We start from the raw sequence: 24,677 nt of genomic DNA, 5'->3' as shown, positions 1-24,677 counted from the left end.
AGTACCATATGTGTTGATTACTGTATCTTTGTAGTATAGTCTGAAGTCAGGGAGCCTGATTGCTCCAGCTCCGTTGTTCTTTCTCAAAATTGCTTTGGCTATTTGGGGTCTTTTGTGTCTCCATACAAATTATAAGATTTTTTGTTCTAGTTCTGTGAAAAATGCCATTGGTGATTTGACAGGTATTGCACTGAATCTGTAGGTTGCTTTGGGTAGTATAGTCATTTTGACAATATTGATTCTTCCAATCCAAGAACATGGTATATCTTTCCATCTGATTGTGTCATCTTCAGTTTCTTTCATCAGCGTCTTATAGTTTTCAGAGTACAGGTCTTTTGCAGGTTTATTTTTCGGTATTTTATTCTTTTGGAAGTGATGGTAAATGGGATTGTTTCTTTAATTTCTCTTTCTGATCTTTTGTTGTTAGTAGAAATGAAACAGATTTTTGTGTATTTATTTTGTGTCCAGCAACTTTACCAAATTCATTGATGAGCTCTACTAGTTTTCTGGTAGTTTCTTTAGAATTTTCTATGTATAGTATCATGTCATCTTCAAACAGTGACAGTTTTACTTCTTCTTTTCCAATTTGGATTTTCCTTATTTCTTTTTCTTCTCTGGCTGCCATGGCTAGGACCTCCAAAACTATGTTGAACAAAAGTGGAGAGAGTGGACATCCTTGTATTGTTCCTGATCTTAGAGGAAATGCTTTCAGCTTTTCACCATTGAATATGATGTTAGCTGTAGGTTTGTCATATATGGCCTTTATTATGTTGAGGTAGGTTCCCTCTATGCCCATTTTCTGGAGAGTTTTTATCATAAATGGGTGTTGAATTTTGTCAAAAGCTTTTTCTGCATCTCTTGAGATGATCATATGGATTTTATTCTTCAATTCGTTGATGTGGTGTATCTCACTGATTGATTTGTGGTTATTGAAAAACCCTTGCAGCTCTGGAATAAATCCCACTTGATCATGATGTATGATCCTTTTAATGTATTGTTGGATTATGTTTGCTAGTATTTTTTTGAGGATTTTTGCATGTATGTTCATCAGTGTTATTGGTGTGTAATTTTCTTTTCTTGTGGTAACTGTCTGGTTTTGGTATCAGGGTGATGGTGACTCATAGAATTAGTTTGGGAGTGTCCCTTCCTCTGAAATTTTTTGGAATAGTTTCAGAAGGATATTTGTTAACTCTTCTCTAAATGTTTGATAGAATTCATCTCTGAAGCCGTCTGTTCTTGGACTTTTGTTTGTTGGAAGTTTTTAAATCACAGTTGCAATTTCAGTACTTGTGATTGGTCTGTTCATATTTTCTATTTCTTCCTGGTTCAGTTTTGGGAGATTGTACCTCTCTAAGAATTTGTCCATTTCTTCTAGGTTGTCCATTTTATTGGCATATAGTTGTTGATACTAGTCTCTTACCATCCTTTGATTTCTGTGGTGTCCGTTGTAACTTTTCCTTTTTCATTTCTAATTTTATTGATTTGAGCCCTCTCCCTCTTTTTCTTGATGGGTCTGGCTAAAGCTTTATCAATTTTGTTTATCTTTTCAAAGAAGCAGCTTTTAGTTTCATTGATTTTTTTCTGTTCTTTTCTTCATCTCTATTTCATTTATTTCTGCTCTGATCTTTATGATTTCTGTCCTTTTACTAACTTTGGGTTTTGTTTGTTCTTCTTTCTCCAGTTGCTTTACATGTAAGGTTAGGTTGTTTACTTAAGATTTTTCTTGTTTCGTGAGGTACAATTTTATTGCTCTAAACTTCCCTCTTAGAACTGCTTTTGCTGCATCCCATAGGTTTTGGATCATCATGTTTTCATTTTCATTTGTCTCTGGGTATATTTTGGTTTCCTCTTTGATTTCTTCAGTGATCCATTGGTTGTTTAGAAGCATATTGTTTAAGCTCCACTTTTTTTTTAATAGTTTTTTTCTTGTAGTTGATTTCTAATCTCATAGCATTGTGGTTGGAAAAGGTGCTTAATATGATTTCAATTTTCTTAAAAATTTTGAGGTTTGCTTTATGGCCCAGCATGTGATCTATCCAGGAGAATATTCCATGAGCACTTGGAAAGAATGTGTATTCTGCTGCTTTCAGATGGAATGCTCTATAAATATCAATTAAGTTCATCTGTTCTAATGTGTCATTTAAGGGCTGTGTTTCCTTATTGATTTTCTGTCTGGATGATCTGTTCATTGATGAAAGTGGGGTGTTAAAGTCCCCCAGTATTATTGTGTTGCTGTTGATTTCTCCTTTTATGGCTATTAGCATTTGCCTTATATATTGAGGTGCTCCTATGTTGGGTGCATATATATTTACAATTGTTATGTCTTCTTCTTGGATTGATCCCTTGATCATTATGTAGTGTCTGTCTTTGTCTCTTTTAACAGTCTTTATTTTAAGTCTATTTTTTCTGATATGAGTATTGCTATTCCAACTTTATTTGATTTCCATTTTCATGGAATACATTTTTCCATCCCTCACTTTCAGTCTGTTTTTGTCCTTGATCTGAAATGGGTCTCTTACAGACAGCGTATATGCATGTCTTGTTTTTGTATACATTCAGCCAACTTATGTCTTTTTGTTGGAGCGTTTAATCCATTTACGTTCAAGGTAGTTATTGAAATGTATGTTCTTATTGCCATTTTGTTAATTGTTTTGAATTTGCTTTCGTAGGTCTTTTTTCTTCCCTTCCTCTTTTGGTCTCTTCTCTTGTAATTTGATAACTAACTTTACTGTCATGCTTAGATTCCTTTTTTCTTTTTTGTGTGTGTATCTATTGTAGATTTTTGGTTTGCAGTTACCATCAGGTTTTGATAAACCAGTTTCTATATAAACAAGATTGTTTTAAGTTACTGGTCTCTTAAATGTCAGATACATTTCCAATATTCTGCATTTGTACTCTCTTCTTATCACAATTGCTGGTTTTGATATCCTATTAGGTAGGCCAAAAAGTTCATTCAGGTTTTTCATAACACTGAACGAACTTTTTGGCCAAGCCAATATTTGTATGTGGATGATTTCCTACCTTTACTGCATGTTTGCCTTTACTGGTGAACTTTTCCATTCGTAATTTTCTTGTTTCTAGTTGTGGCCTTTTCTTTTCTGCCTAGAGAAATTCCCTTAGCATTTCTGTAAAGCTGGTTTGGTGATGCTGAATTCTCTTAGCTTTTTGTAAAGCTTTATTTCTCCATCATATCTGAACAAGAGCCTTGCTGGGTAGAGTTTTCTTGGTTGTAGGTTCTTCCCTTTCATCACTTTAAATATATTATGCCACTTCCTTCTGGTCTGCAGAATTTCTGCTGAGAAATCAGCTGATAACCTTATGGAAGTTCCCTTGTACATTATTTGTTGTTTTCCCCTTGTTGCTTTTAATATTTTCTCTTTATCTTTAATTTTTGTCAGTTTGATTCATATGTGTCTTGGCATGTTCCTCCTTGGGTTTTTCCTGCCTGGGACTTTCTGCACTTCCTGGACTTGGGTGACTCTTTTCTTTCTCATGTTAGGGAAGTTTTCAGCTATTATCTCTTCAAATATTTTTCAGGCCCTTTCTCTCTTCTCCTTCTGGGACCCCTATAATGTGAATGTTGTTGAGTTTAATGTTGTCCCAGAGGTCTCTTAAACTGTCCTCGTCCTCATGTCTTTTCATTCTTTTTTCTATATTCTGTTCTGCAACAGTGATTTCCACCATTTTCTCTTCCAGCTCACTTATCCATTCTTCTGCCTCAGTTGTTCTGTTATTGATTCCTTCTAGTGTATTTTTCATTTCAGTTATTGTATTGTTCCTCTCTGTTTGTTTGTTCTTAAGTTCTTCGAGGTCTTTGTTAAACATTTCTTCTGTCTTCTGTCTCTGTGCCTCTATTCTTTTTTCTGAGATCTTGGATCATCCTTACTGTCATTACTCTGAATTCTTTTTCAGGTAGATTACCTATCTCCACTTCACTTAGTTGTTCTTCTGGGGTTTTATCTTATTCCTTCTTCTGGAACAGAGTCCTCTGTCATCTCATTTTGTCTAACTTTCTGTGATTGCGGTTTCTGTTCTTCAGGCTGCAGAGTTGTAGTTCTTCTTGCTTCTGCTGTCTGCCCTCTTGTGGATGAGGCTGTCTAAGAGGCTTGTGCAGGCTTCCTGGTGAGAGGGACTTGAACCTGCCCACTAGTGGGTGGAGCTGGGTCTTGTCCCTCTGGTGAGCAGGGCCTTGTCAAGCAGTGTGTTTATCAGGTGGCTGTTTTTTCAGGAAGACTTTAAGTGGCCTGTCTGCTGATGGTTCAGGCTATATTCCCATCCTGTTGGTTGTTTGGCCTGAGGCATCCCAGCACTGGAGCCCACAGGTTGTTGGGTGGGGCCAGGTCTTGTTGAGAAAATGGCAGCCTCCAAGAGGGCTCATACCAATGAGTACTCACCTGAACTGTTGCTGCCAGTGTCCTTGTCCCTGCAGTGAGCCATAGCCAGCCCCCACCTCTGCAGAAGCACCTCTAATACTAGCAGGTAAGTCTGGCCCAGTCTCTTATGATTTCACCCCTTTTTCCCTGGGTCCTGGTACACATGAGGCCCTGTGTGCACCCTCCAAGAGTGAAGTTTCTGTTTCCACCATCCTGTGGAATTCCTGTGATCAAACCCCACTAGCCTTCAAAGCCAAATTCTCTGGGGGCTCCTCCTTCCATTGCCAGACACCCAGGCTGGAGAGCCTGACATGGGGCTCAGAACTTTCACTCTGTGGGAGAATTTCTGTGGTATAGTTATTTTCAAGTTTGTGGATCACCCACTCAGAGTGTATGGGATTGATTTTATCATGATTGCACCGCTCCTACCATCTTGTTATGGCTTTTTCTTTGTCTTTGGATGTAAGGTGTCTTTTTTGGTAGGTTCCAGCTTTTTTTCTTGGTGTTTGTTCAGCAGTTAGTTGTAATTTTGGTGTTTCTGTAACAAGGGGTGAACTTACATCCTTCTTCTCTGTCTTGTCTCCTTCTCCTCATTATCATGATTTTAAGACATTTTAATATGTAGCAATCTGTCTCAATAATGATCATAAAATTTCCTTTTTCTTTATGTGTATGTATTTTTAGCATTTTGTGTATGTATAGTTAGTATTACTAGGCAATTAAAAACAAGTAGGCTTTGTAGAGCATGGCCATTATAGTTATTAATACTGAGGTAGTAGATCTTAAAAGTCCTCATTAGAAGAAAAAAAAATTTTTGTAACTATGTATGGTGACAAATATTAACTAGACTTACTGTAATCATTTCACAGTATATACATATATTGAAACATTATGTTGTACACCTGAAACTAATATAATGTTATATATAAATTATACCTCAATTTTAAAAAAGAAAGCTGATCCTGAAGGGAAGCTCTCTAGAGAATGTAATTGGTTACAGTCCTAGTAAATCATCTCTGTTTGCTCCAATTGCAGCACTGTGCCCACCCCTCTGAAGCAGGTGAAGCAACCAAGGAAGAAAAGAACCATAAAAACAAGTAGGCTTTGTAATATCAATCACATTGTCATTGAAACAATTAGCTCACTTTCACTTTTCTCAGTATTAGTTGTTCTTTCCTATGATTTTTTTAATGACTTCTGATCCTATGTATCCTATGGTCTTCTCTGGGCTTGGGTCTATCTCTTAGCTACCCATATTGCTTAATGATTTGAGATAATTCTGTAAGAACACTTGTATTGAAAGTATTTATTATCCTTTTAATGGTGATGAGCATGGCATCTCATTTCCTTGGGTGTGGAAAAGAATTGCAAATCAGTGGCTACCTTCTCAAAGCCCTTTTGTGTCATGTTTTATTTGTTTGTTTATTTATTTTAATCAGCTAATCAAGATTGCTTTTATGATGCTAGAGAGGGTGTGAAGAAAAGGGAACCCTCTTGCACTGTTGCTGGGAATGTAAATTGATACAGCCACTATGCAGAACAGTATGGAGGTTCCTTAAAAAACTAAAAATAGAACTACCATATGACCCAGCAATCCCACTACTGGGCATATACCCTGAGAAAACCATAATTCAAAAACCGACATGTACCACAATGTCCATTGCACCACTATTTACAATAGCCAGGACATGGAAGCAACCTAAGTGTCCATCGACAGATGAATGGATAAAGAAGATGTGGCACATATATACAATGGAATATTACTCAGCCATAAAAAGAAACGAAACTGAGTTTTTTGTAATGAGGTGGATGGACCTAGAGTCTGTCATACAGAGTGAAGTCAGAAAGAGAAAAACAAATACCGTATGTTAACACATATATATGGAATCTAAAAAAAAAAAAAAAAAGTGGTTCTGATGAACCTAGGGGCAGACAGGAATAAAGACGCAGACGTAGAGAATGGACTTGAGGACACAGGGAAGGGGAAAGGTAAGCTGGGACGAAGTGAGAGAGTAGCACTGACATATATACACTACCAAATGTATAATAGGTAGCTACTGGGAAGCAGCCGCATAGCACAGGGAGATCAGCTAGGTGCTTTGTGACCACCTAGAGGGGTTGAATAGGGAGGATGGGAGGGAGATGCAAGGGGGAGGGGATATGGGGATATATGTATACATATAGCTGATTCACTTTTTTATACACCAGAAACTAACACAACATTGTAAAGCAATTATACTCCAATAAAGATGTTAAAAATAAAATAAAATAAAATATTTGTTTTCTCCAGAAAGAAAAAAAGATTGCATTTATGGTATATACTCAAACTTTAGCTTAAAATCCTTTACCTCTCACACCCTGAATTCACTATATGAAGGTCCATACCTCACTGAGCCATCGATGGAGGCAGTAAGCACCACTTGTTTGTCTTCTACATAGATTATTTGAATAATTTCTAAAGAATGAGCACGCCAGGACAGCAGCTGTTTGAATTTCTAGACAGCAACAATAAAGCATATCTCATGTAATAAGTATGTACTGATTCAAATTCAATCTTGAGCAAAAAAACGTTAATCATTAAAGAGCTAAGCTAATGAATGAATGGTGTGGACATCTGCACAAGACAATGAAATGCCCACCCCAATTATCTCTTCTTTTGCTTGTTGAGGTACCAGAATTCTATTTATAGATATTTGTTCATCTATACATATCCCTGGGACAGGAACTATCTTACATCTTTAGCAACTTATCATTTAATTGAGAATTAGCAATTCATTTAGTTGAGGATAAATAGATGACTAGATGAAAGAAAAGTCTTAGTAGAAGTGTTGGGGGGGGACTGAAAGATATAATCAGGAGCAGGAGAAGGCAGAGTTAAAGAGGAAGGCCAAAGGTGAGATTGGCAAGAAGACTTTTCCTATTTCCAAATTTTATCCAAAGATCCCTGGCTAATTGTTTTTGTTTGTTTTGTTTTGTTTGTTTTTTGGGGTTTTTTTGTTTGTTTTTGTTTTTGGTGGTGACGATGGGGTATATATGATAATTATATACCACAAGGAATTAACAAAAGGAATGGGCCCAGCTCATTCTCTCTCAAAGACATCTTGTGGCTTGATTGGTATGTTCCTTCAGGATGTGACTTATCCTCAAGTTTAGAGCCTCTAAATGAACTCTAGAAGAAAATTTTAAACTGTGTGAACTAGAGTTGTCAACTGGGGAGCTTGCTCTGCAGTAATGTCCCTGTAAAATATGTTCCCTCTCTATCACTGATGAACCCAAACTAAGTTATTACTTCCTCCTGGTCATCTATGTGGGAGCTAGAATTCTGGCAGCTTAGAGTTCTGTAAGGCCTGAATTCATTTGGACTTTAACATAGGTTAGGCAAAATTCCTCCTAAATTTCTTGACCTTCTGATTCAATTCCATGTTCCTAGAGAGCCAGGGTAAAATCTGCATTCTTCTACTTATTTTCTCAAAGCTTTTCAAGAATGTTTGGTCATCCAAAGGTTCTTTCCCTGCCTGCCTTGGTATGGGATTCTCTAAGGAAAGTATTTCAATAATATGGACCACATACATGTATAGTAAGAAATACATTTTACTTCATGACCCAGTAAACACATGCAATACGTGCACATGCATCTGAAACAATTTTCAGTATCCTTTACAAAGGATACTTAACCTTATTATGTATAATGTATACTGATATTGTCTATTCTATTCTATTGTATTCATTCCACTCCATTCTCTTCTTTTTCATAAAAATACTGCTTGCCACTTATTAAATTGATTTGATGACCTCCCCTAGTGGATCACAGCCTGTAATTAGAAAAACACTGATCTAAGACTTTTTTTCTGTAGGCATGTGAATATAATCATGTATTATTTCCCTTTCTGTGGATAGGTTTTGACTACCCTATCTCTTAGACTATCAGTATTCCATGGAGCATCTTTTAAACTGTGCTGTTGCAAGAGAACAAGATTAACCTCTGATTTATAGACTGACGTTTTCACTATAGTTGTAATCTATAACCGAATCTGGTTTAATGCATGGTACGTATTAGTGTATGTAATAATGAGGCATCTTATGACCAGATTCTGTCATATATTTATAAATAAGCAGCCAGGTACAAATTGGAAAATCGCATTGTCCAAATAAAGAAAACGTTGAAATGAGGTTGAATAGGGAACAATTTGAATACATTATAAAAATAGATTCTCTTCTTTTAAATTGGTGAAAATGCTTTAAAATCAATTCCACTATTATTCTAATTCAATATTAATACATAACTTTGTTTTAAAGATTTTCTCTGAATTTTGAAAGGTCTTGATTGCCAGTTTGTAGGAAGTCCATTTGCAAAAATGTAGGTTTTGAATTGTATTTTTTATCTGTTCAAATTAATAGAATATTGATAATCATCATGAGTAAGAGAAAACAGTTAGATAACCCTCTACTCATAGATGGTTCAAGCATATGATTGTTTTTGTTCCGCTCACAGCATGCCTTATAGTTGAAACTTACCATTTTCCATTTGCTAGCAGTATGTGTTATATATGGAAAGAGCATTAGATTAGAGGACAAGAACCCTGGTTCTGGCCCTGACTTCATCATTAACTGTGATGTGATCCCAGGCAGGCCACTCTCTGATTTCCCCTCTACAAATTGAAGATAATCATACTAAGGCTATATATTTGAACTTTATAAAAACAATAAGTGGTTCTTGGAAACAAAAAGAAAACTCCGTAGATCAAATGAAATAATGTTTGAAACAATAACCATTCTAAAACACTCTGCAAGGAATACTATCCTAATCCACGTATCCATATGTTAGTATTAATACCAATAATCCAAAAACAAAACATTATTATTTAAGCAAATATTTAGCTTTTGGATTTGAAGTATTAACTTTTAGGGAAATAAGCCTATGATAAAATAGTGCTTCCTTGCTGTACTCTTTAATTAGTGTTTAGTTTTTATAATATATGTAGATATATTTGCATATCCACATACACACAAGAAGTGCATATTTAAATGGTTAACAAATAAGGATGTTGACATTTACATTACATTAACACTAAAAATAGAATAGCATATATTTAATTATAAGGATGATTTAGACTAGAGGGGAAGAAGAGTTTCTTGAAAATAATAATGTCTGGGAACTAGGCTGGGCTTGAAAAGAAAGGTTATAGAACTTTCTTCTATGAAGTTGTATAAGATATAGACAATAACTGGAGGACTAGATGATGTATGAATTCTTTTAAGCTCTGGGTTTCCACATAGACTCTAACAAATAAGTCAAAACATGAAATAGATGCAGAGTGACCAGTGGCTGGTTTGCTCACTCACTCATTCATCCCCTATTTTCTCCAGTACACCATTGTTATTTGCCATATAGCTTAAGTTTCAATAGTAGTATATATGACTTGAGAATAGGCAGTCGTGTCTTGTATTTCTATCTTTTGTGGTGTCTAGCACAGAGAAATGCTCAATAAATATATGTTGATTCATTAATTAAACTAAAACTAAAGTTCTTACCTTTTCATCATGAGGTGGATCCAGGAAGGAACTAATACTGCAAAGGATAATGTGTCCTTCTGTATGAAATTTAAACATTGGAATTTTTAATTAGATATTCTGTTGTCTAAGTGAATACTATTCAGACTTGTTTTGAATCAGGCATTTAAAATGGTAAATAAAATAGTATCTGAGAGGTGCAGTGGCGGCAGCTGCAGCAGGGATGCGAGCAAGGCAGTGACCATGTGGAAAGTGGTCTCACTCTTGGGAAGCTGCTGGGCACCGTTGCTGTGCTGAACGTGGTCCTGTACCTGCTCTGGGTGTTCTTAGCGATGGCCTGAAAATCTGGTGGTGCCAGCCACTCGGAGCTAATCCACAACCTCCGCAAAAATGGAATCATCAAGACAAAGTATTTGAAGTAATGGTGGCCACAGACCACTCCCACTATGCAAGATGAAACCCTTATATGGATTCTCCACAATCAATAAGGTTCCAAGCAAAAATCAGTGCTCCACACATGCATGCATATGCACTTGTACTTCTATTTGATTAATTGCATGAAGGAGCTAAAGCTTTTGATGTAGAATATGGAAGTGGAATTCTTACTTCATGTTTTGCATGAAGTTGAATCTAGTGGAAAAATCATAGGAATTGATCACATTAAAGAGCTAGTAGATGATCCATTGCTTTTGTTTTCAGGGAGAGTGTAACTGGTTGTGGGGGCTGGAAGAATGGAGTATGCTGAAGAAGCCCCGTATGATGCTATTCATGTAGGAGCTGCAACCCCAGTTGTGCCTCAGGCTCTAATAGACCAGTTAAAGCCTGGTGGAAGATTAATATTACCAGTTGGTCCTGCAGGTGGAAACCAGATGTTGGAACAGTATGACAAGCTACAAATGGCAGTGTCAAAATGAAATATATGATGGGAGTGATATACATGCCTTTAACAGATTTAAAAAAACAAAAACAAAAAAACAAACAAAAACCCCCACAGTGGTCTAGGGACAAACTGCTGCTTTTAAGCAACATCAGCTTGACCTGTATATAATATTACAGTGGATTGCTCACCTCAGTCCTTAAAGCTTTTTGAAAATCAACAGCATCACAGCTTGTTTTGGGCTTTCATACACTATTTTCAGCATGAAAATGTGTGGTTTTGTGGGATTTCTAATCCTTCAAAGAGGCACAGAAGCCAAACTGGTAGAAGAAGGATGCTAATTATAAATTTGTGTATTATTACTTTAACATGCCCACATTTTACTTTACATATTAAAAGGAGGGGTTCTGCAAAGTGGAAAACTTAGTTTGTGAATTGATTTTGAGGAGTGGTTTTTCTTTTCTTAGACACTTCGTTCTGTTCTGATGTTAATTTATCAGATTGCGTTTGTGTATCAGATAACACCACCATTCACAAGTTAAGTTTCTTGGATTTTGGATGTCTGTTCGATGCTACAAAGAAAATAGAGATGAGCTTCCTTTTTAAAGCTTTTGACGTGGTGTCATAGAATGGCATGTTGTAGATACAAGCAGCTGCTCTGTTACCTTAAAACTAAGCATTTGTAAATATTAAAACTTAAGAAGATGGCAGGTGATTTCCTTTAAAACAGCTGTTCAGAGTAGACATAATTCACATAGTTCTTCCTTTCTTAAAAAAGTTATACGAGGGGCTTCCCTGGTGGCACAGTGGTTGAGAATCTGCCTGCCAATGCAGGGGACACAGGTTCAAGCCCTGATCTAGGAAGATCCCACATGCCGCGGAGCAACTAGGCCCATGAGCCACAACTACTGAGCCTGCGCGTCTGGAGCTTGTGCTCTGCAACAAGAGAGGCCGCAATAGTGAGAGGCCCGCGTGCTGCGATGAAGAGTGGCCCCCACCTGCAGCAACTAGAGAAAGCCCTTGCACAGAAACGAAGACCAAACACAGCCAAAAATAAATATATAAATAAAAATAAAATAAAAAATAAAAGAATTCCTTTAAAAAAAAAAAGTTATCGGAGACTTGTAGCTCAGTATTGTTTTTTCTGTTTCTAATTTGCTGCCGATAATGTAAATGGATTTAACATGCTGTGTAAGCTGCGTCCTAGTTACTGAACAGTTTATGCAGTGCTGCTTTGCCAAATAAAGTTAAAAGTGAAAGAGACAAAAAAAGAAAAAATTGAATCTGAGAAACCAGAAATGAAAGATGAAGTTTCATATCAATTTTTACATGTAGAAATTCCTTTTCATTTCTAGCTTAATAAGTCATAATGTTTTGCCTCATACACTCAAAGTTCTTGTAAACATCAGGGTAGATGAAATAGAAATGAATTCACCACTACCAAATGGAGTCCAAGCTGTTATGGACACACAAATCCTACAATCCAAATGATAGCTACAAAAACTAGATTTAAAAAAGCAACAATGACTACACTGAGCATCATATTCAAACTGCAGAAAATCAAATATAAAGAAATAATCTTCAGGGACTTCCCTAGTGGGGCAGTGATTAAGAATCTGCCTGCCAATGCAGGGGACATGGGTTTAGCCCTGGTCCAGGAAAATCCCACATGCTGTGAAGCAACTAAGCCTGTGCACCACAACTACTGAGCCTGTGCTCTAGAGCCTGTGAGCCACAACTACTGAAGCCCGCGTGCCTAGAGCCCCTGCTCCTCAACAAGAGAAGCCACCACAATGAGAAGCCCGTGCACCGCAATGAAGAGTAGCCCCCACTCACCGCAACTAGAGAAAGCCTGTGAGCAGCAATGAAGACCCAACACAGCCAAAAATAAATAAATAAATTTTTTTTAAAAAAGAAATAATCTTCAAAGAAGCCAGAGGGGGAAAGAAACACCTTTTTTAGAGGAGCAAAGGTAAGAATTACATATGACTTCTCAGAAACTACACAAGCAAGAAGAGAATAGAGTGAAATATTTAAAGTGTTGAGCAAAACCCCCACCAACCTAGAATTCTGTATCCTGAGAAATTATTCTTTAAAAGTGAAGGAGAAATAAAGATTTTCTCAGACAAACAAAAACAGAGTTTTATTGCCAGTAAACCTGCCTTGCAAGAAATGTTTTTTAAAGTTCTTAAGAGAGAAGAAAAAAGATATAGGTCAGAAACTCAAATTTACATAAGAAAGACATGCATAAGAGAAAGAATGAATGAAGATAAAAACTAATAGATAACAGTTTATTCAAAATAATAACAGCAACTGTATTTGATGATTATAGCTTATGAATACTTGAAATGAATGAGAGCAAGGATGTTAAGTGATAGGAGAGAAGAATTAGGAATACTTTTGTCTTATAAAGTACTTGCACTACCTGTGAAGTGGTATAGTGTTATTATTTGAAAGTGGACATGGATTTGATGTAAATATATATTGTTAATTCTGGGGAGACCACTTTTAAAAGTTAAGAAAATGTTCCATGGTTGCTACTTGATCGCGAGGTGCAGGGTGCTTCTCAGGGAAAAGATGCCCAGGTTGGCAGGCCAGGCCAAGTCTCTGACCACACAGTGCCAGCAGCAGCAACAGACTCATGCCCTGCACTCAAAAACAAACAAATAAATAAACAAACAAACAAATAAAATTTAAAAAGGAGTATAATTGATATGCTAAGAATGGAGGGAAAATGGAATCATATAAAATGCTCACTTAAAACCACAAAAGGCAGAAAAATAGTAGAAGACAAAAGAAGGAACAAAAACAAGGGCAACAAAGAGAAAACAGTAAGAAATATGGTAGATAATAATTCAACTATATCAGTGATCACTTTACAGGTCAACAGCTGAATAAACCAATTAAAAGACAGAGATTGTCAGAATGGAATAAAAGGCAACACCCAACTATATGTTATCCACAAAAAATCCACTTTAAATATAAAGACACATACAGATGAAAAGTAAAGAGAAAGATTTACCATGTTAACACTAATCCAAAAAAAGTAGGAGCACCTATTATTACTTTCAAAAAAGAAGTCTTCAGAGCAAGAAAAATTATCAGGGACAAAGAGGGGCATTACATAATGATAAAGGGGTTGATACTTCAAAAAGACATAACAATCCTTAACATGTATGTGCATAATAGAGCATCAAAATACAGAATCACAAGGAGGAATAGATGAATCCATGTTTATAGTTAGAGACTTCAACACCCAACTATCAGAAATGGACAGAAAATCAGTAAGGACATAGTTGAACTAAACAGCACCATCAATCAACATGTATATAATTGACATCCATAGAGAAGTTCATCAAACAGCAGCAGAATAAACATATTTCTCAAACTCTCATGGAACATTTACTGAGACAGACCACTTTCTGAGCCATAAATCACACCTTAACAAATTTAAAAGGATGGAAATCATAAAATGTATGCTCTCAATGTAAGAAATGGCACAATGGAAATAAATTAGAAATCAACAACAAAAATTAAGCTGGAAAATCTCAAAATACTTGGAGATCAAACAACACACTTCTAAATAATAGGTCAACAAAGAAATCTCTATAGAAATTTAAAAATATTTTTAACTAAATGAAAATGAAAATACAACTTATCAAAATTTGTGGAAAGCAGTGAAAGCAGTGCTTATAAGAGAAATTTATATCATTAGATGTATATATTAGAAAAGAAGAAATATCTAAAATCAATAATCTAAGCTTCCACCTTAGGAAACTAGAAAAAGAAGAGTAAATTAAATCCAAAGTAAGCAGAGGAAGAGAAATAATAAAAATTAGAACAGAAGTCTATTAAACTAAAAGTAGAAAATCAACAGAAAAAATCAACAAAACCAAAAGTTGCTTGTTTGAAAAGATCAATAAAATGATAAAGCACAGCTAACTAAGAAAAAAGAGAAAAAACATAAATTACTAATATCATTAATTAAGAGGGGACATCACTACAGGCCTCATGGGCACTAAAAGAATAATAAAGGAATACTATGAACTCTATGCCCACAAACTTAATAACCTAGATGAAATGGACCAATTCCATGAGAGCACAATCTGCCAAAACTCACACAAGAAGCTAGACAATCTGTACAGGCCTACATTTTTAAAACTTTAAAAAAGTGAGATATAACTAATGTATAATATTATATGTCACAAGTGTACAACATAATGATCCACAATTTTTAAATGTTATACTCCATTTAAAGTTATTATAAAATATTGGCTATATTCCCTGTATTGTAAAATATATTCTTGTAGCTTATTTATTTTATACATAATAGCTTGTACTTTTTAATCCCCTACTCCTATCTTACCCCCTGCTTCCCTCTCCCCACTGGTAACCACTAGCTTGTTCTCTATATCTGTGAGTCTATTTTCTTCTATTATATGCATTAGTTTTTTTTAAGATTCCACATATAAGTGATATCATACAGTATTTGTCTTTCTCTGTGTGACTTATTTCACTTAGCATAATACCCTCCAAGTCCATCCATGTTTTTGCAAATGGCAAAATTTCATTCTCTTTTATGGCTGAGTAGTATTCCACTATATATGTATGTATATATATATATATATATATATATATATATATATATATATCTCACATCTTCTCTGTCCATTCATCTGTTAATGGACACTTAGGTTGCTTGCATATCTTGGCAATTGTAAATAATGCTACTATGAACATTAGGTGTATTCTTTTTGAATTAGAGTTTTGTTTTTTTCAGATATATACCCAAGAGTGGAATTGCTGGGTCATATGGTCTATATATAGTTTTTTGAGAAACCCTCATACTGTTTTCCACAGTGGTTGAACCAATTTACATTCCCACCAACAGTGTAGAAGGCTTCCCTTTTCTCCACATCCTCACCAACATTTGTTATTTGTAAACTTTTTGATGTTAGCCATTCTGACAGGTGTGAGGTGGTATCTCATTGTGTTTTTTTTTTTTTCATTGTGGTTTTGATTTGCATTTTGCTGACGATTAGTGATGTTGAGCATCTTTTCATGTGCCTGTTGGCCATCTGCATGTCCTCTTTGGAAAAACTGTCAATTCAGGTCTTCAGCCCATTTTTCAAAATTGGATTGATTGATTGATTGATTGATTTTTTAAATTTGGTTGCATCGGGTCTTAGTTGTGGTAGGTGGGCTCTTTAGTTGCGGCTCATGGGCTCCTTAGTTGCAGCTCTCCAGCTCCTTAGTTGTGGCTCACTGGCTCCTTAGTTGTGGCATGTGAACTCTTTGTTGCAGCATGCATGTGGGATCTAGTTCCCAGGCCAGGGATCAAACCCAGGCCCCCTGCATTGGGAGTCCAGAGTCTTAACCACTGCACGATCCCACCAGGGAAGTCCCAGTTTTTGGGGGTTTTTTTTGATGTTGATTCATATGAGCTGTTTATATACTTTGGATATTAATCCCTTATACGGTTAATATCAATTGCAAATATTTTCTCCCATTCATTTAGGTTGTTTTTTCATTTTGTCAATGGTTTCCTTCTCTGCGCAAAACTTTTAAGTTTAATTAGGTCCCATTTGTTTATTTTTGCTTTTATTTCCTTTGCTTTGGCAGACAGATACAAAATATATATATATTGCTACAATTTTTGTCAAAGAGTGTTCTGCCTATGTTTTCCTCAAGGAGTTTTATGGTTTCCTGTCTTACGTTTAGATATTTAATCCATTTAGAGTTTATTTTTGTATATGGTATGAGAAAGTGTTCTAACTTCATTCTTTTACATGTAGCTGCCCAGTTCTCCCAGCACAACTTATTGATGAGACTGTCTCTTCTCCATTGTATACTCTTGCCTCCTTTGTCATAAATTAATTGACCATAAGTGTGTGGGTTTATTTCTGGGCTCTGTATTCTGGTCCATTGATCTATGTATCTGTTCTTTTTTCCCCCTGACAGTCATACTGTTTTGATTACTGTAGCTTTGTAGTATAGTCCGAAGTCAGAGAGCATGATTTCTCCAGCTCTGTTCTTCTTTCTCAAGGTTGTTTTGGCTATTCAAGGTCTTTGTGTTCCCATACAAATTTTTAAAATTATTTTCCCTAGTTTTGTGAAAAAATGCCATTGGTATTTTGATAGGGATTGCACTGAATCTGTAGATTACCCTGGGTAGTATGGTCATTTTAACAATGCTAATTTTCCAATTCATGAACACAGTATATCTTTCTGTCTGTTTGTGTCATCTTCAATTTCCTTCGTCAGAGGCTTGTAGTTTTTTAAGTATAGGTCTTTTACCTCCTTAGGTAGATGCAATGATAAATGAGTTTTTTTCCTAAATTTCTTTTTCTGATAGTTTGTTGTTAGTGTATAGAAATGAAACAGATTTCTGTGTATTCATTTTGTATCCTGCAACTTTACTGAATTCATTGATGAGGTCTAGTAGTTTTCTGGTAGCTTCTTTAGGATTTTCTATGTATAGTATCATGTCATCCTCAAACAGTGACAGTTTTACTTCTCCTTTTCCAATGTGGATTCCTTTTCTTTTTCTTCTCTGATTTCCATGGCTAGGACTTCCAAAACTATGTTGAATAAAAGTGGAGAGAGTGGGCATCCTTGTCTTGTTCCTGATCTTAGAGGAAATGCTTTCAGCTCTTCACCATTGAATATGATGTTAGCTACGGGTTTGTCACATATGGCTTTTATTATGTTGAGGTAGGTTCCCTCTATGCCCACTTTCTGGAGAGTTTTTATCATAAATTGGTGTTGAATTTTGTCAAAAGCTTTTTCTGCATCTATTGAGATGATCATGTGGTTTTTATTCTTCAATTTGTTAATATGGTGTATCACATTGATTGATTTGCGTATATTGAAGAATCCTTGCATCCGTGGGATAAATCCCACTTGATCATGGTGTATGATCCTTTTAAGGTGTTGCTGGATTCAGTTTGCTAGTATTTTGTTGAGGACTTTTGCCTCTGTGTTCATTAGCAATATTGGCCTGTAATTTTTGTTTTTTGTCATATCTTTGTCTGGTTTTGGTATCAGGGTGATTCTGGCCTTGTACAATAGAATTAGTTCAGAAGCATTCCTTCCTCTGCAGTTTTTTGGAATAGTTTGAGAAGGATATGTGTTAACTATTCTCTAAATGTTTGGTAGAATTCACCTGTGAAGCCATCTGGTCCTGAACTTTTGTTTGTTGGGAGTTTTAAAATAGCTGATTCAATTTCAGTATTGGTAATTTGTCTGTTCATATTTTCTATTTCTTCCTGGTTCAATCTTAGGAGATTGTACATTGCTAAGAATTTGTCCATTTCTTCTAGGTTGTCCATTTTATTGGCGTTTAGTTGTTCATAGTAGTCTCTTATGTTCCTTTGTATTTCTGTGGTGTCCATTTTAACTTCTCCTTTTTCATTTCTGATTTTACTGATTTGGGCCCTTTCTCTTTTTTTTCTTGATGAGTCTGGCTTTTTTAGGTAACTTTTGAAATGAAAAAACATTTTTAAAAGAAGAGATGTAAAATTTAAATATTAATGTAATAGCAGTATCTGGATTCAAATCTCGAGATTACATTAGCAAATAATAAGTGAAGGGGTGGCTGTGGGAAAAAGAGACAGGTAATGTAGGCTAAGCTTTCTGTTTACCTGGAAAGATGAGGTTTCAGTCTAACTTCTAATAAACTGTTTTTTTAAAACTTACAAGTAAACACTAGTAAAATTAAAAATTGTATTTACATATGCATGTGCATAAGATTATGCTTATACATAATCTTTCAAAGTATTAGAGAGAAGAAAAGAAAACTTAGGCTTAATTCAAAAGACAGAAGAAAGGAAATAGAAAGGAAGCATTAAAAAAAAGAATAGTGTTACATGAAAGAATTAAGACCAACTGTAGTAGTTATAACAATAAATATAAAAAGTCCCCTATTAAGAAAAAATAATCCCTTTCTTCTCTAATTCATGACACTGCTCCCTTTAGAATAAAGATTAATGCAACATAACCCTTTTAAGATTAAAAATGAAAACTTTACATTCTTCCCAACATGTAAAGTAAGGGGATGGGTAGTCCTATACCCAATTTAAAGACAGAAGAAATAGATGTCTTACTTTAAATAAAGAACTAGGAATGAGGGCTTCCCTGGTGGCGCAGTGGTTGAGAATCTGCCTGCTAATGCAGGGGACACGGGTTCGAGCCCTGGTCTGGGAAGATCCCACATGCCACGGAAGCTGGGCCCGTGAGCCACAACTACTGAGCCTGCGCGTTTGGAGCCTGTGCCCCGCAGCGGGAGGGGCCGCGATAGTGAAAGGCCCGCGCACCGCGATGAAGAGTGGTCCCCGCACCGCGATGGGGGGTGGCCCCCGCTTGCCGCAACTAGAGAAAGCCCTCGCACGAACCGAAGACCCAACACAGTCAAAAATAAAATAAAATAAATAAATATATTTAAAAAAAAAAAAAAAAAAAAAAAAAAAGAACTAGGAATGAAATAGGTTTTCCTGACATTCATTCATTCTTCTGTTCATTTGGCAGCTTGGGCATCCTTCCTTTTGTCTCAATAAATGTCACATATTTTCCTATATCCATTTTTATACCATGTAGTTTGTTAAGATACCTGTGACCAACTACATAAGAGTAGTGACTTACCCACATTTCCAGTCAGTAATATCCTGGTACATGAGTCAGTATACAGCGATGTCAGAGAAATGGCAGCATGTTTTGTGAAAGGTAGAATATCTTTCAGTAGTCTTCCCTGTATAAAGTATGATAATAAATTCTATAAAACATCAATATTGGAGTTGAGTTTCTTGATAAATAATTTATCCAAAGAACTATGTCTACTAATTGTAACATGATTCTCTTCTTTGTAATAAAAATAATTTGAAATTATCTATAGGGACTTATTTCTTTGAAATTAAATATTCATAAAAATGGAGACAACTATTATCACAATTATAAGCATTTAGACTGATTATTGCAGATCACCTCTATACCGGAGGGTTGTTTTTGCTCACTTCCCATGACCCTTTTCATGCAGTTCCTCAACCCTTTTCCAGTGACATAGTCTCCTTTCAAATAAACATTCTTTTCAGATTTAAGTGTATCTCACTTATTTTAAGCGAGAATATTGTATTCGCCTTTTCAGAAATATCTAATTTTGAATATTGGCGCAAGATAAGGATTGAAATTTGGCAGTGTTTTTAGGCATTTAGTATAAGTTATCACTGGGAAGGACTTTCATATACATTTCTCTACTTGGAGATTAAACATCGAAGCTTAGGAAGAAAAAATTTGAATCTGCCACTTGTTTCCTGTGATTTAGTTGGATATAATCTTTTGTCCTTCTATTGCTCTCACACTTCTATTATTTATCTATAGGGGAAGAAAAAAAGCACTGCTCAAATACCAGGATCATCTCAGGGAAAATTATTGTTACAATATTTTGTAGCATTTTCAAGCCAAGAGTTTCTCACTGATAAGTTTGAGTCAACTGATCAACTGGGAGGTTTTAATCCAACAGACAGCTATGCTGTTCTGTGTTGCTGGATCTCACTATCTGCCATACAAAACTTGCTGTTTTCTGGGTTTCCTTCTAGAAAGGAGCCTTACAAGTGGTGCTACCTCCCTTGCCTCTCTAAGAATTTCATTGTCATCATCATCAGTCTACTCAAGATCCTTCCTTCTGTCATTTCTGGACTCCCAATTCAAACCCTGCCCCACTTTCCACCCCCAAATCATTTAAAATCTTTTAGTACATGAAAGTTATTTTTTCACTGTAAAATGTTTAAGGACTCTTAATACTAATGTAATAACTTCTTCCAATAGTTTGGATAACTAAAAGTTTATGTATATTCAACATTTCAGTGTTCTTACATTCTTTAACGATATATTCATCATTAATATTATCTAATATTATTTAACTATCCAGTGAAATATATGGTGGGTTGTATTCATAGCTCAATGTAAAGAAAGATTTGAAATACAGTAGTTGTCTTAGCAGTGTTGATGATTTGATCTTCTGAGTTACAAAACGGACCTATTATAAATTTTGAGCAGTATTTTCAGTGAGCAGGCTGAAAAACTAGGATTTTGGCTAAAAGATTGAACAATAATAGAATTAGATGCTATACAGAACCTTAGAAGGCTAAGGTTTATTCAATAATCCTTTTTATCTTTCCTATTCTTTGCTGTTCCAGGAAAATAACAGGCCCCATCACCTCCAAGGTCCACAAGCGGAGATGTCCATCCTCATGTGCAGTGACAAGGATAGGTGGTTGAGTATCTGTTAAATTGGTGCTTTCCAGATGTTTTTTGTCCACTGGCTGTTGCTCACCTACTGTGACATCTTTTTGCTCACCTGTTGGAAAATTAGTGACTTACCAGTGTTTGTTTTACTTGGAATTTCAAATTTTATAGAATGTAAAAGAGGAGGCAGGTAAGAAAATAGCAACAAAACAAAACAAAACAACAAAACCACCACATTCTTTTGTCTAGAATTTTTTTAATCCCAGAGAACTTCAATCAGGCAGAGAACAAAAAACCATTAACAAATGGAATCCTGTATCACTGGAAAAAACTAAAAGGGCTTATTTTGGATTCTATTGAAAAAGCCTTTGCACTGTACATAGCAGCTAAAACTAGATATACATCCAGTATAAGTCTTACACATTACAAAATGGCTTATGAATCTAGTATAAGTTTTAGGGAAATGGGCTGGAGACTAAGAAGCTCAGTAATATTTTGGATTTTTAAAATCTAGAGTTAGTAGTAACTAACTAACTAACTAGTAACTAAAAGGTATCATCCAAATGGAAATTCTGCTTCTTAGACTACTGAATCCTATAGCACCTTAACATTTAGTCACAAAAAGAATATATGTTAATTAGAAGTATCCTATCACCTGAACTCTCTATTGCAAAGGAATTGTTTTATTATAAGGAAGAGAAGGGATTTCATACCGACCTTTAACCTCACTGTCATGTATGCTCTGTTTGCTTCCCTGAATTCGGGGAGAAAAAGAGATAATATTTCTATGACATTGGAAGGAAATGAGATATACCAGATGAATAGATTTTTTTCATAGTTAAATTTATATCTCTAAGCATTAGGTTTAAAGTTTTTTTTTTTAAGCATTAGCTTTAAAGTTATTTTTTAATTAATTCTTTGAAAAGATGTATTAAGAGATCTTCATGCTCATAAATAGGGTATTTGTAACACAACCTTTTCTTAGTGGCTCCAGTGTAGCATAATAACGAGAGTAATTAAATACCTAGTTCATGCTGTGTTCTTGGTGTATATGATCTCTAATTCCATCCACAACCATGCCAGTTAGGTTTTATTATTCCCTTGTTATTGATGAAGAAACAGAAACTCAGAGATTAAGTGACATCTCTAAAGCTAATCAGATAATAAATGGAGCACTTGGAATTAAGTGCAAGTCTGTCTGACACATATCTTTACAAACTTATTTTTTTCCACTGCGCTAGTGCTTTTAAAATAATTTATGCAGTGAAAACTTTCCTTCAGACAAAATCCTAACTAGAAATGAAATGTGTAAAAATATATAAAATTGGAACTGAGAACACAGTTTGAAAACCATGGCATTACATTACATTATGTAATTACATGCCGTCTCTTCCCTCTGTAAAATGTGTGTAATTGTGTAATACTTTTTAGCAAAAGAGATAGTCTAAAATTATTATTTTATGAACTTAAAAGTAGCCTATGTAATTTATTTTTTTCATGATTATTTGTAGATATAAAAGCCTTGAAAAAGTAGGAAAAAAAGATGAAGACAGTTTAGACATTGCTTTTCAGGGAAAACAAAAAAGATTTTACATACATGCAGCGGAGGGACTTATATGCAACAAATCACTATTTTTGAACCAACATTGGGTATAACAGGAAGACATACTCTCCTTATTTCTTGCTTACCTTACTACTCTGTGGACCCTTGATAGAATCACATTGGGATGAAGAACATATGGAATCCTGACTTGATCTCCTACAAGGAGAGGGAGGAAGCCCAAAGAGGAAAAGTTAAGATAATCTATCATACTCAAAGGGCGCTCTCCTCTGTTTTAATTTCAGGTGATTACTCTTGCCATCATCTGTGGATTCTGGTGTGGATACTGTGGATACTGCCTGGGTGTGGGAAATAAAAATCTGCTCTGTCCCACTATTAAGGCTAGATTTTGTCCCAGAGGCTCTGACACTGAAATGGTGGGGAGTGGGGTGGCAGTGGGGAGGCCTGGAAAACCTGGTAACTTCTGCTCTACAGTTTCCAATTCTTCTAGAATGGACTGCAAACTGGCTTAGGGTTCTGGTGCAGATATATACAGATGAGGTCCTAAAAATATTCTCAGAATAAGAACATTTCAAGTCAAGGAGTAGGGAAGGTGTTACATTCTGGCTCACTTCTGGATGATGATAGTACAGAAGCCTTTGATTTCTCTCCGGAGATGTGTTTACCATTGCCTATTGTTTACTGAAATCAGAGCTCTCAAGCAAATGCAAACAGGAAAATCACCTTTTCTTAAAATTAAAAAAAAAAATTCCCTGCTCTCAGAAATGAAGATTGCTCAGCTATAGTAGATGTCATATGAAAACTTCTGCCATATGATCTTTCATATTTGCCCTATAAATCCTTTTCTCTGCTTTACATCAGTGCTCATAGAGTTGTCTTTTGGCTACAAATATTGTCAATGAGCATTTTCCCTCTCTGCTACTGTTGTAAAGGGAGCTGTGGACTGAAATGGTAAGGGAAATTAGATCCCCACACAGCAAATTAAATCTTCCTGGGGACCATCCACCTACAAAAACAATAACAAGGAAGAAAGCTGAAGCCAACTAGTCAGCCCAACTATGTCTTCCATCAACTGTAACTTCCTAAATGCTGGGATGAGGAGAACTCTTTTTATATCATCCACGTAAGTCCCAGACAGTATTTCTTGATCAATAAGTACTGAGTTACCTTGCACATTCAGGATTACGAAAGAGAAACAGTATGTCATTAATTCTAAAGCGTTTAGGATCCAAGTCAGGGTCCACAGTGAAGCAATCTTCAGGTCTGTACCTAGGAATAAGCATACATTTACATGATAAAAATTTACAAATGTGGTAATTTACATTACTATATCATATATCCAATGCAGAGCTAATCAACTCCTGAAATGTTCATTGAATATGGAGAGAAAACCCAGAGGTATAGCATTTGAACATACCTTCCTTAATAAGGTTCTGTATAACAACATGATCTTTTAGTGCTTAGAAGTCTTTTAAGTCAATTAGTTTGTCTATTTTTTCAACCTATAGTTCACAGAGTGAGCTTATATAACCTCCTGGTAGTTTCATACGGTTTAAAGAATAGATTTCTACTCTTTGAATAAGTGGAGTGAGAAATTTGAATAAAATGTAGTTACTACCCTCAAGTAGCTTACAATTAAGTGGAAAAGAAAAGCAGGTAATTTGGTGATCACACTATTCTTGCTGCTTGAGTCTCCCATTAGCCCAAATTCCCAAGAACACCTTCCTAGGTAGTTTCCTGGGAGCAGAGCGATGGTCTTCCACTGCCTGTCCTGGCACTTCATGGTAGGCTTTTAAGCCACACTTGACATTCCTTATAGCAAATAGACCTTGTAGCAAACTGTTCTTTTTCCTTTAGTGGAAATTGCCTCTGCTAATTTGGACAGACAAGTGATGAAGGACCTCCTGGGGAGTGAACCAAGCTCAAAAGAGGAGCCTGTGAGTTTGATGACTTGTTGAGCTCCAACTTTTTACATATTTCTGCTCTGCAGGTGAACTGAATGGTGAAGTGGACTATTCATTAGCAACAACAATTTCTAGTTTGCACCCAAAAAAAGCATGGGGCTTTGAACAGAAAGAGAAAGCTTATTTTTCCTGACTGGTGACGGGATCTTAAA

At 35.7% G+C, this 24,677-nt stretch overlaps 1 protein-coding gene, 1 long non-coding RNA gene and 1 pseudogene across 2 annotated transcripts in view; 2 read left to right on the top strand and 1 right to left on the bottom strand.

Annotated features, from left to right (window-relative positions):
- LOC132375630 (uncharacterized) overlaps positions 1-22,925 on the top strand; it is an 83,124-nt gene extending 60,199 nt beyond the window's left edge. The window contains exons 3-5 of the long non-coding RNA XR_009506091.1: positions 5,409-5,470; positions 20,952-21,025; positions 22,846-22,925. This is a non-coding gene — a long non-coding RNA (uncharacterized LOC132375630). The remainder of the gene's footprint in view (positions 1-5,408; positions 5,471-20,951; positions 21,026-22,845) is intronic.
- WDR64 (WD repeat domain 64) overlaps positions 1-24,677 on the bottom strand; it is a 152,668-nt gene that overhangs the window by 18,553 nt on the left and 109,438 nt on the right. Inside the window, exons 17-23 of the mRNA XM_059940747.1 lie at positions 23,729-23,830; positions 22,690-22,759; positions 21,718-21,754; positions 20,973-21,112; positions 19,402-19,507; positions 9,906-9,964; positions 6,759-6,868 (exon numbers count right to left, since the gene is read on the bottom strand). Of these exons, the coding sequence (XP_059796730.1) occupies positions 6,759-6,868; positions 9,906-9,964; positions 19,402-19,507; positions 20,973-21,112; positions 21,718-21,754; positions 22,690-22,759; positions 23,729-23,830 (624 nt within the window). The remainder of the gene's footprint in view (positions 1-6,758; positions 6,869-9,905; positions 9,965-19,401; positions 19,508-20,972; positions 21,113-21,717; positions 21,755-22,689; positions 22,760-23,728; positions 23,831-24,677) is intronic.
- Positions 10,098-10,839, top strand: LOC132353716 (protein-L-isoaspartate(D-aspartate) O-methyltransferase-like; annotated as a pseudogene).

This window comes from Balaenoptera ricei, chromosome 1 (genome assembly GCF_028023285.1).
Source record: "Balaenoptera ricei isolate mBalRic1 chromosome 1, mBalRic1.hap2, whole genome shotgun sequence".
NCBI classification, from domain to species: Eukaryota; Metazoa; Chordata; class Mammalia; order Artiodactyla; family Balaenopteridae; genus Balaenoptera; species Balaenoptera ricei.
This window is presented reverse-complemented; position numbering and strand designations above follow the sequence as displayed.